At 49.8% G+C, this 12869-nt stretch overlaps 1 protein-coding gene across 3 annotated transcripts in view; it reads left to right on the top strand.

Annotated features, from left to right (window-relative positions):
• Nucleotides 1-3543: 3543 nt before the first annotated feature.
• Nucleotides 3544-12869, top strand: part of BCOR (BCL6 corepressor) — a 30151-nt gene continuing 20825 nt past the window's right edge. For 2 of the 3 annotated variants that reach the window (XM_072137823.1, XM_072137821.1), the window contains exons 1-2: nucleotides 3544-3843; nucleotides 12348-12481. In XM_072137823.1, coding sequence (XP_071993924.1) covers nucleotides 12396-12481 — 86 coding nt within the window. In that variant the 5' untranslated portion in view covers nucleotides 3544-3843; nucleotides 12348-12395. Of the gene's footprint in view, nucleotides 3844-11737; nucleotides 12218-12347; nucleotides 12482-12869 lie in introns of those variants that run through there. The other variant, XM_072137822.1, reaches the window with a different exon arrangement.

Genomic DNA, 12869 nt, shown 5'->3' with positions numbered 1-12869 from the left:
CACCTTATATAAAAGTCAAGGTTTGGAAAAGGTTTTCAACCATTCAGAAACAAAGCTAATGCTTGTTGCAAAACTAGGATTTGTCACCTCTGACTAAAAGGAATAGCTAGGCAACATGGAACCTTGAAACCTCCTCCTCCTGTTCTCCAAACAGGCGGCAGCATAAAGCAGGTCAACAGCCATCTACACAGACGTTTCTAAAAACAGCCCCACCCCTCACTCCCCCCCCCCCATCATCCAACAAGTGCAGCTCTAGATGTCAATATCCACGCGAGCAATTCGAGGTCATTCAAGGAACAAACTTACTACATGTCACTGGAATTACTCTCTGAATTGTCCAATTTATAACAAGGGATTTTTACCACCTCATAAGACAGGCTACTCGGTGCAATAACATTGTATATTATGTATATTTGGTCAGCTCCATGTACACAAGTGCATTAATTTCTGCCTAGATTTCGTGCCATAGCACGTAAGATTCATTACAGCTGCAACGATAGTCTACTCAAGGAGATGTATTCTAACAGAAATCCAAAGAAGCAGTCAGTGGGGTCACATAGGTCCCTTGGATGACCATCATGTGGTGGAAGCGGCACTGCCATTATTTTTTTAGAATAGAGAAATTGGAAATGCAGGTGCAGATGTAAATCTAGCTTCATGTGACGTAGCCTTGAACATAGGTTGACTAACCCTAATAAAAGGATTGGACATGTTAGATTATAATATCTATTTATTTGCTCTGCCAGTGAGTTTGCTACCCTACATTACGTATATGGAATATATCAAGGAGATGGCCCAAAACCTTTTGGGCTCTGTTCACAGCTTTATAGTATTTTTGACAACAGATAAAGTAGGATACTTTTTGCCATCAGATCTGCCAGAACCTTATCAGACTACTTCGAGTTAATTGAGAACAATGATCCCACAGAAGCCATCCCGATGAGACGGGCCATCATGAATATAATAGAAATAGTTACATGGCTGAATAGTAAAGTTAGGGGTACTTCATTAGGTTTTGACAGAACAATGGTTGTCTAAAGACCGATAACCAACATACCAGACCGTTTACCAGGATTCAGATGGATTCTCGCTCATGATTATGTTTAGCGTTTGGAAATTCTTTTTGGGGCATGTATTGCTCTGATAAACATTGTAGACGGAGATAAAGATTACATTTCCAACATATGGGCTCATTTGTAAGACTGGCAGGGCAAGCACCCCTGGTAAGTCTGGATGTAGCGGATGCCAGTCCTATGCTGTGAGGACCTGGTTCCCCTCGTATACGCTAATAGTAGAGCAGCGCAATCCCAGGAGCTCGATTCTGCTTTGTGGAAGGGAGCAGCCACTTAATGGTGTCGGAGCCGGGTTTCGAGGTGGTTATGAGCCCCAGGCTGCGAGCTCAGTGTGAGAGGGTTAACGGGAGTGAAGCGCTCATGTACAGAACAGGGAGAGGTGTTGGAAGCTTAGCTGCCTGCAGCTCTTGTGAGGACTCTGAGGCCATAGACAGTGGAAACTGGCGACCTGCCAAGCTGGAGAAGGAGGAGGGAAGCAAAGGAGGGCGCAGGCAGCCGAGACAGAGAGAGGCGTCTGCCGGAACACACAAAGACAGCGCACAGCCATGGCCAGGACAATGTGCCCAGGCTAATGTCACACGTCACACGCCTGCACAGGGACACTGCTGGGAGAGACCCAAGTACAAAGTGCATGGCCTGAATTATTATTATGGGCTGCTTCATCTATTAGAGGCAGAACAGTGACTGACATCAGCTGCTGCTGGCATATTGTTCAGAGGTACAATAAAGGGACATTCCGAAACTGTGTGCTGCGGGGCATGGTACCAACGTCGGCAGATGGGATCGGGCGACAGTATAGAGAGATGGGTGAAAACTCGTATGTAAGCCATGTTGCAAGCCCAATAAGTTATAGAGTTCCATTCGCAGAAATGGAAAATATGGCCCCATCCCCATAAGATGGAAGCCATCGCCATGTATGTATCACACTCAGGAGGTCTCATTACTAGATAAGGAAGACGTGACAGTAATAAGAGCTGGCACCAGACCCCTCTTCCTGGCAGCACTGATACATGATAATCCCTGTTACACTTTAAATGTCTTGCCCGTTTATATTTTACATTATTTTGTGAATATTTTGAAATGCCGTAAGATTTTCTTTTTTAATTGCTATAGAAGATTTCAGAAATTTGCCTTTTTCCTCGTTGAAAAGCATAGATTTCTAGATTGCAATGCCTCGTAAGACAGCGCAGCCTGAGCAGGATTTTCCTTTCTTCTGAGACGTCTCCAGAGGTGACCTTATACTCGGCTATATACGGTATTCTCCGCGTTCACATTCAAACGAATGTCGGAGCCAAGCGAGGAAGTTCAAGGCTCGTGTGAATGCAAATTCTTTTGGTAAGAAATCACCGTGGATCGCGGCAGACTATAACAAATACTTGAAGGTCTAGTGTGGACACGAGAGCAGGTCCAGGATGGGCTGGCGGAATTAAGGATAAGAATGGAATTTCTCATCTTGCCTTAAGATATTCTCTAGAAATGTAGGATCTGCCCCCCCGCCCCCCCACACACGTATTAGAAGACCTAGAAGGGGCAATTATTGGCATCTACCATTGCCAAATCAAATAGGAATAAGCCTTTAGCACATACCCCATCATATTTTGCTGTCAAAATAGAAGCCATTGAACTCCACAGTAACTATGTGGGGTCCGTTGGCCCACTGTGTTTTCCGGGTACGATTGCCCCCACTAGTAATTGGGAGCTCAGCTGCAGTTCCCAGTCCAGAAACTACCTCAAAGGGAAAGGGGTCCTAGATTATAGCATCACTCTGTGGGATAGGGGGTCCCCATTAAAGGGGTTGTCACAAGCAAGATGGAAAGATATCACTTTTTCCATGGGGTAGGTCATAAATAAAAGCTGAGGTGGACCCTACACAGTCCATTCCTGCCCTTCAGCCTGTGGTTGGGTGACGAGTATCATCCTAGGGACCACTTCTATAAGTAATAGTAGTCCTTATCTGCCATGAAGGCACGGCACCCCGGTAGGGGGCTATACTCTAGGGGTGATGGTCATCCAGGGTGTGAGCAGCAGATAAGGAGATAGCGGCGGGTGTGCGGGGGATATGGAGGAAGAGACCGTTACACAGGAAGAGAGATTACACGGAGGAAGAGATGGAAAGAATTAGCGCAGCCTCCGCGCCGTGCGTGTAATGAGGACATGATGGGGAGACAGGCAGGAAGACTGAGGGGGATGGGTGGGAGGTAATTGCCGCCTGTCTGGGGAGTGTCCGCGGGACATCGCGGCCCGGAGGTTGTCAGCGCCGGTGTCACCTTCCCGTCAGCACGTGGGGAGCATTAGCCGCGGACATTACACGCCGCGCTCCCGGGCTTCCCTCAGCCACCGCCACAGCTAACACCGGGGGAGGGAGAGGGAGGAAGCGAGGGGGGAGGGGGCTGGCGCGGCTCCTGCTGCCGCCTCCCACCGCTCATCTTTCTTCTTTCCTGGGGGCTTCGGAGATTGACCTCGCTAACCCACCCCCACCCACCCAGCCAGCGCCTCCTCCTCCTGCTGCCGGGGAGGGACGGATCATTCTCGTCGGCTCCGCTGTGCGCACCAGCCTGCAAATAACAATAATAAACTTTAGTACGTCCGCTGCGCGTCTGGAGAGAGCAGCGCGGAGACGGGCTCCGGCTCTATGTGACTGGGATACACTGGGATTATACTCTCCTATGGGATAATGCAGCGGCGGGACACCGGGAATTACAAGGAGGATCAGTGCGGGACACGGACCTCTGCTGCCTGAAGCTGCACCGAGGACCCAGCGACCCAGCAGGTAGGACGAGCGATAAGTAGCGCTGTGTGACTGTGCGGCCATTGTATCGGAGTGTCCGGGGAGCGGTGCCCCGATCTCCTGCCTGGAAGTTGTGTGGATGATGATGGATAATGTGCCGTGTGTCACTTATCACCCGGAGACGGGGAAAGTCCCGGGGTGGCGCATCCTGTGCCCATTGCGTGCGATGTGTTCCCTTACAAGTAGTTGTGTGGTGGCCGGTGACACCATTGCTTCCCCCTGTGACAGTTTCGGTCAGGATGATGTGTGAGGACACGGTGCACATAATACATAAGGCACCCGCCGCGCCGCTGATTGCAGCAGTACATCATTAATCTTGTGTGCGGGCAGGATACGAGCGAGAACATCCGCCGAGCTGAATTATTAACGAGCAGTAATGGAGGAGTTTCTGGTGTCCCGGCTCTGAGGGGTTAAGTGTCTGCTCCCGGGGAGCGCACGCGTTATTAATCGCCTGTGGTGGGGAGCAGCCGGGGGAGCAGGATGTGTCGGGGATTAGAAGGAGTTAAGTCTCGCTCTCCCGCGATCACCTCAGGACTCCTGGCAGCCGCTTGTTTGCTCAGCCGCCTCCTCTTCCGTCACCAAGCTCTCGGGGCACGGGCAGGTTATCGGGGGGTTAACGAGCGCCGGGTCCCGCGCCGCGGTGCGGTGTTCCCCCCCTGGCCGCAGTATCGGCCGCTGCTGGTGTAACTTGCACTTTTGAACTCCTCAAGTCAAAGGAGAGACTGGACCGGGGAGCACATGACGGGGCCGCGATTGTGTTTGGAAAGTAAATAAAATGTGGCTGTAGCCAGGCGTCAGCAGACTACAGACGTGCAGCGCCAGACTCCGGCTTATGTCATGTAATTATAGCTGCCGCACGGAGCCGCGGCGATTGTAAAACACTAATTGCTGCGTTTTATGGCCGCCTCTTAAGATGGGCTTGATGTGACCTTCTTTATGCCGGCGCTCATTAGCCTGTACGGTGACATGACAGTGCCCGTAGCGCCCACAGCCCCCTGTCATTTCCCGGAACAGTGAGTGCAGCGCAGGCTACAGCGCGTCCCTGGAGCAGGACGCCGCGTCTCGCTCTGGACATGTATATGAAAGCAATTAGGCGAGATGGGCCATTTCATAAGCGCAATAAAGCACTGCGGGCTGCGAAGTGACAGCTATAATGCGCAGCTAGAGGGCTCCAGCCGTGCGCTACGCGTCTCACTGCGCACTTAACCCCTTCCTGGCAGCATTAGCGCCCGTGCCCCGGGACTACACTGCGGGCGCCGTGCCACTCGTACATCTGCCTGGCAATGGCTTTTGTGCCTCCATTCAGATGCAGGAAGCGGCCCGGCACTAAACAAACACTGATCAGTCGGATGGGGATTGATGATAATTAGTCAGCCCGAGGAGGAGGAGGAAGGGGGGCTCATACAGGCACTTGTCACTTACCGGGGGCCAGGGTGTATGACTCCTGTAGCCCATGTGTAACCTGTGAGGTGACACCTACTTATCTATAGTCCGTGACCTGACTACAGGTCCGATAGCACGGGGCTCCGTGTACAGTCACCTCCGTGTGTGGCCGGGGTCAGAAAGTGCGCTAAACCTCCGTGCGCCGATCGTAGAGGCCAGTTCACACACTGCGGAGCATCAGTGTAATATATCCCCACTGTTTCCACAGTATCGCGGTGTCCCCGGGACTATCACGATTATAAATCTCCCCCTCCCCCAGTGTTCTGAACGTATTTCATCAGATCTGGTGACAGCACCACTGGGACCCGATCCAAATCCCTGTCCTCGGTTTACCAGAATCCAAGGCGAAATTAAAAACAATAATGAATCTTTTATACTCCGACCCAAAACCGCGCTGTGTGACCAGGGGAGTTCGCGTTGTGCGGTCCCAAACTTTACTAGTATAAGCCCTGACCCGCAGTTTTATGGGGGTGCTCGTGTTTCCTGTGTGCTAATGATGACCTCTAGGTGGGGGATCACGGTCATCTCCACTCGCAATCCGCCTCCGGAGGTAATTAGCCGCAGCGGTACCGGAGACGTGTTGCCGTGCGCCCGATGTGCCGCGCTGTGAAATGTTGCGTTTCTGGCAGAGATGATCGCTCCGTGTCCTATCGGCCTGTGTGATGTAGTGAGACACATAAACACTAAACCTGCTGGAGCAAGTCACCGCATAGTTTGGCTCAAGTGCGCGGCGCTCGTAAGAAATGCGATCATTGTGTGGAAGCAGCTGTTTCCCCCTACGCTGCGCCTAGCACTGGAGAGATCTGTCTCCTGTCATGTGTCCTCCAGCCATTAACTCCTCACTGCCCGTGCTGCGGGGGGGGGGGGGCTACAAGTCCCACGTCCTGGCTGAACTGTAACGATAAGGATCTTACCCCTCGGGCTTTTGTGTAGATCTTATCGGCCCCAGTGACATCGCATTGTATTGTCTTTTAAATGTAAACCCATTTCTGTATCACCTCTTGTAAAGATGACAATCGATGGCATAGTAACCTATTATTGCTAGTAAATACTGACTGGCTCATGTATAGATCAAATCGGTCTATGGTATAAGATCGGCCGTGGTATTATAGCGATGTAAATGGCGTGTAAATGCTGCATTGCCACTCGGTTGGCTTCCTGAACAGATCAAATCGGTTGTAGTTTATTTATTGGACAACCAGCATCGGTATTAGATTTCATATTTGGCTCTAATTGTGTAGATGACATCGGTTGCAGATCGTGTGTAGCACATAAGGCATCGTCTTTACTATTGCTTTCTAAATACCTTGTCCATTATGATTCTATAATGGTTCTTATTGTATGGATTAGATTGGTTGCAAATGTTGTAGGCATCGGCCGTGTCATTGTGACACCGTGTAATAAAGAATTCTGATATTTTAGATGTCATAGTATTTATTGTATAGATCAGATCAGCTGTAGATCATGTATATGACCATAAGGCACCGTCTGTGCCATTGTGATATAGAATTGTGTTAAATTAGACAGTGTTTATTGTATAGATCAAATCGGCTGCAGATAATGTAGGGAGCACAAGGCATCGGCCGTGTTGTACCATTGCTTGTATGCGCAGCCTGTAGCTGAACTCAGTTCCGGGACATAAAGGGTAAATCGGGCGCTCGCCTACAGCTGCGAGGAAAGTCACAGGAGGCGTCTGCATCGGAGACTGTAAAATAATAATAGGAGCCTGTTTAATTCTCGCATCGCGTCTCCGCGCAGCAGGGGGGAAGCAGGAGGCTGTGCCCCGCCATGTGTGTGCCCCGGGCCTGGCATCCAGGCTCATCACACAGCTCCCATTATGTCTCACTGCTTATAGGCCTCCTTCACACTGGCCCGTGTCGGACCCAGACTACATGCGTATAAATACAAGATGCCGTGTTACACTAGTTATGGGGATCGGGACTAGACACACATGGAAAGATTCAGAGGAGATTACGGCAGAAAGTTCCGGCCCGACTGCACAGCGCCATAGCGATCTCCAGAAGCGCATGGATCTGGTGTGAGTGAATAAAAACAACCCTCCTCGGGGTTAGTTTCTCCCCTATGGTCTGATGGCGCATACATGTGAACATCGCCCTGTACACCAGCGGTATCTGAGCTGTGTGTGAATAGCTGGGGTACAATAACGCAGGATGAAGCGCAGCAGTGCGCTCCCTACAGCACATGGTTAGGAGGATTATAAAAGCTGATTGTTTCCCAGGCCGGGCACGTCCTGTGTGTATATGACGCCCGTGCTAGTAGCGTGTTGCCCCCTATGGCGCCCCCGGGCTGTGTGCTCATACACAGGAAGCGCTGGATGCTGCGCTATTGATCGGCGCGGGGTGAAGCCTCCGGGGAGCAGCTGCTATAAAGAGGCCGAGCGCCACGTCCGCCATCAGCGATCCTGGAGAGCTCCGCCGCCCCCTCCTCTCTCTTATTAACCCGGCATTTAGCGGCGCGCCCTCCCCCCGGAGCAATTACACTCCAGCCCTGGAATAAATCATGCGCCGCGCGCGATAATCCTGTTAATAAAACGCAGCTTGTTCCTGACACTTCCCTCCCGCGACTCCCCGCACGTCACCCCCGGGCTCACACCTCTGCTCGCTAGTCACGGCTCATGTTCCCAGATATTACCCGCACATGTGTATGCACGACAGAGCGCACTGCCATACAGTCCCGACATCCGCACCACACATCGTTATATACATCGTCGTGCGTGTGTAATTGCTTTACTAGGGCACAATAGTCACGTTTATGATCCCGATCTGTATATTATGGTCATGTCCAGAGTGTACCTATAGTTGGGAGATCGACAGCTGTCTTATCCCGATCTGTATATTACAGTCATGTCTAAGAGTGCACGTATAGTGGGGAGATCTACAGCAGTATTATCCCGATCTTTATATTACGATCGTGTCTATGGCAGTCTGCGTATAGTGTGGAGATCGTCAGCAGTGTGATCACGATCTGTATATTACAGACCTGTCAATAAGAGTGTATGTATAGTGGGGAGCAGTATGATCCCGATCTGTATATTATGGTCATGTCCAGAGTGTACCTATAGTTGGGAGATCGGCAGCTGTGTTATCCCGATCTGTATATTACAGACATGACTGTGGCATTGTATGTATAGCGTGGAGATCAGCTCGTATCTGTGCGATCCCGATCTGTATATTACGGTCACGACTATGGTAGTGTACGTATAGTGAGTGAGGAGATCTGCAGCAGTGTGATCACGATCTGTATATTACAGTCATGTCGATGGAAGTCTGTGTATAGTGGGGATATCAGCACTGGTCGGTGCGATCCCGATCTGTATATTACGTTCACGACTATGGTAGTGTACGTATAGTGAGTGAGGAGATCTGCAGTAGTGTGATCACGATCTGTATACTACAGTCGTGTCTATGGAAGTCTGTCTATAGTGGGGAGATCAGCACGGATCGGTGCGGTCCCGAGCTGAATATTACGGTCATGTCTATGACATTGTGCGGATAGTTGGGGGAGAAGCACCATAGATCGGGGTGATCACGGTCTGTATATTAGAGTCATGGCTATGGCAGTCTGCGTATTAGTGGGGAGATCAGCAGGGATCGGCGCGGTCCCGATCTGTATTGGGTCATGTCTATGGCAGTGTGCGGATAGTGGGGGGCAGCAGCACAGATCGGTCTGTATATTACGGTCATGTCTATGGCAGTGTGCGGATAGTTGGGGGAATAGACCGCGGCCACTAATCTGCTCCCCGATGGTACAGAACAATGATATGGGCGCTGTGTTGTCTATCGCCCCTCTCCCACACTTGTGTATTCTCCCCTAGGAGTCCGTGTCACTGCTGCCCGGGGTGGGGGCAGGTGGCCGCTGCTTGTCACCTCTCACCCGCTGCTCCGGATCAGTAATGATTTATCTCCTCTCCTCCTTCTCACGCAGCTCCATACAGACACATGTAAGGGGACATCGCTCCGTGCAGCGTATACAGCGATGTATGACTTATAATACACAGTACATATATGGCTCCGATAGAGACGTGTAGTGGTGCTGTATATAGCGATGTATAACTTCTAGTATACACACGACTCCAGTACAGATAGAGCTGTGCTGTATATAGCGATGTATAACTTCTAGTATACACACGGCTCCAGTACAGATAGAGCTGTGCTGTATATAGCGATGTATAACTTCTAGTATACACACGGCTCCAGTACAGATAGAGCTGTGCTGTATATAGCGATGTATAACTTCTAGTATACACACGACTCCAGTACAGATAGAGCTGTGCTGTATATAGCGATGTATAACTTCTAGTATACACACGGCTCCAGTACAGATAGAGCTGTGCTGTATATAGCGATGTATAACTTCTAGTATACACACGACTCCAGTACAGATAGAGCTGTTCTGTATATAGCGATGTATGACATAAAATACAGTATACACGGCTCCGGTACAGATAGAGCTGTGCTGTATATAGCGATGTATGACATAAAATACAGTATACACGACTCCAGTACAGATAGAGCTGTGCTGTATATAGCGATGTATAACTTCTAGTATACACACGACTCCAGTACAGATAGAGCTGTGCTGTATATAGCGATGTATAACTTCTAGTATACACACGACTCCAGTACCGATAGAGCTGTTCTGTATATAGCGATGTATGACATAAAATACAGTATACACGGCTCCGGTACAGATAGAGCTGTGCTGTATATAGCGATGTATGACATATAATATACACAGTATACAGGGCCCAAATAGAGTTCTACTGTATATAGCGATGTATGACATTATACACAGTATACACGGCTCCAGTACAGAGATGTGCTGTATATAGCGATGTATGACATATTATACACAGTATACACGGCTCCAGTACAGAGATGTGCTGTATAAAAGCGATGTATGACATATAATATACACAGTATACACGGCTCCAGTATAGAGATGTGCTGTATATAGCGATGTATGACATATAATATACACAGTATACACGGCTCCAGTATAGAGATGTGCTGTATATAGCGATATATGACATATAATATACACAGTATGCACGGCCCAAATAGAGTTCTACTGTATATAGCGATGTATGACATATTATACACAGTATACACGGCTCCAGTACAGAGATGTGCTGTATTTAGCAATGTATGACATATTATACACAGTATACACGGCCCAAATAGAGTTCTACTGTATATAGTGCTGTATGACATATAATATCTACTGTGTATACGGCTCCGTTAGGGACGTGTAGTGAGCGAAGCTGTTTATAGCGATGTATAATATATACTTTGTTTATCCCTTCGTAAGATACGTATAGTGATGGGATCTGTGTGCAGTATATAGCGATGTATAACATATAGTATATACTGTGTATACAGCTCCGTTAGAGACGTGTAGTGATCGGGGCTGTATATAGCGATGCATGACATATAATATATACTGTGTATATGGCTCCGTTAGAGACGTGTAGTGATCGAGGCTGTGCTGTTTATAGCGATGTATAATATATACTGTGTATACACCTCGGATAGAGACGTGTAGTGATCGGGGCTGGATACTGTTTATAGCGATGTATGACATGTAATATACACTGTGTATATGGCTCCGTTAGAGACGTGTGGTGATCGGGGCTGTGCTGTATATAGCGATGTATAACATATAACACTGTGTATACAGCTCGGTTAGAGACGTGTGGTGATCGGGGCTGTGCTGTATATAGCGATGTATAACATATAACACTGTGTATACAGCTCGGTTGGAGACGTGTAGTGATCGGGGCTGTGCTGTATATAGCGATGTATAAGATATACTGTGTATACACCTCGGATAGAGACGTGTAGTGATCGGGACTGTGCTGTATATAGCGATGTATAACATATAACATTGTGTATACAGCTCGGTTGGAGACGTGTAGTGATCGGGGCTGTGCTGTATATAGCGATGTATAAGATATAATATATACTGTGTATACTGCTCGGATAGAGACGTGTAGTGATCGGGGCTGTGCTGTATATAGCGATGTATAATATATACTGTATATACACCTCGGATAGAGACGTGTAGTGATCAGGGCTGTGCTGTACATAGCAATGTATAAAATAATATATACTGTGTATAGAGACGTGTAGTGATGGGGTGTGCGCTGTATATAGCGATGTTTGATATATAATATATACTGTGTATAGAGACGTGTAGTGATAGGGTGTGTGCGATTTATAAAATAATATATACAGTGTATAGAGACGTGTAGTGATGGGGTGTGCGCTGTATATAGCGATGTATGACATATAATACACGGCGCAGATAGAGACGTGTAGTTGCGGGGCCTCTCGGTAGCGCCGCCGCTAATCCCCGGTGATGCGCCTGTCTTGATCTGGAAGAACAAGTGCTTTTGGGATTAGGCAGACAGCGGCGCTCTCTCTCCCTCCCCCGCTCGGGCTCAGGACGTGCTTGGCAGCGCGGCGATGTCTTCTCTGGGGCTGCGGAGATCCGTGTCATCCCCCCTCCCCTCCCGCCAGCCGCGCCGGAGCCGCACCATCACCGCCGCGCTGACATGTCATCTATCAGGAGCCGCGGCGGCAGCCTGTGATTTATCTCCGCACTGGGCTCGTATATAAAGACAGGCTGCTGGCGCGCTGCTCATCAGGGCTATGGCTCCGCTAGCAAGGGGTTAATGTCCTTGCCTGCTTATTGTGCCGCCGTCCGTGTGGTCCCGAGGCATCCGGCACCGCGAGGGTTAAGGCCGCCCAGCAGCCGCCTGATAATGACAGCAATTAACTGCTAGAGGCCGCGGAGTGATCGCCGCCTGGAGTCTGCTGGAAGCCCATTCTCTAATGTGATTGCGTGTGACAAATGGCTCCAGCGTGGAGCGGGTTAATGAGATCAGCTAGTAAGTTGCTTTTCCCTTGACCTATAAACGACCTCGATTTGCATCTCCCCCGTCACCCTGTGTATTGCCGGGAATGTCCCGGTGCTGTGCCGCGTCTCACCCGCTCTCTGCCTCTTCTCTCTCCGCACAGGGGGACACACTGACTGCAAGGGCAAGACTGCACGTGTAAGGGGGCGACATGCTGTCCGCTACCCCCCTCTATGGGAACGTACATAGCTGGATGAGCAATGAGCGGGTCCGCATGTGCGGCATCAATGAGGACAGGTAATGGCCCTAATTCATCTACATTACAGCGTCTGCCGAGCCCGAGCATCCATCAGCGGCTCCCGGGGACACTGGCAGACCTCTAAGATTCCTGCAGCCCCCACAAGTAGCGATAGACACCGGGGAAGCGACCGATCCCTGCAGCCCCCACAAGTAGCGATAGACACCGGGGAAGCGACCGATCCCTGCAGCCCCCAAAAGTAGTGATAGACACCGGGGAAGCGACCGATCCCTGCAGCCCCAACAAGTAGTAATAGTCGCCGGGGAAGCGACCGATCCCTGCAGCCCCCACAAGAAGTGATAGACATCGGGGAAGCGACCGATCCCTGCAGCCCCCACAAGTAGCGATCCCTGCAGCCCCCACAAGTAGTGATAGTCACCGCGGAAG

Source organism: Engystomops pustulosus, chromosome 2 (genome assembly GCF_040894005.1).
Source record: "Engystomops pustulosus chromosome 2, aEngPut4.maternal, whole genome shotgun sequence".
Lineage (NCBI taxonomy): Eukaryota > Metazoa > Chordata > Amphibia > Anura > Leptodactylidae > Engystomops > Engystomops pustulosus.
This window is presented reverse-complemented; position numbering and strand designations above follow the sequence as displayed.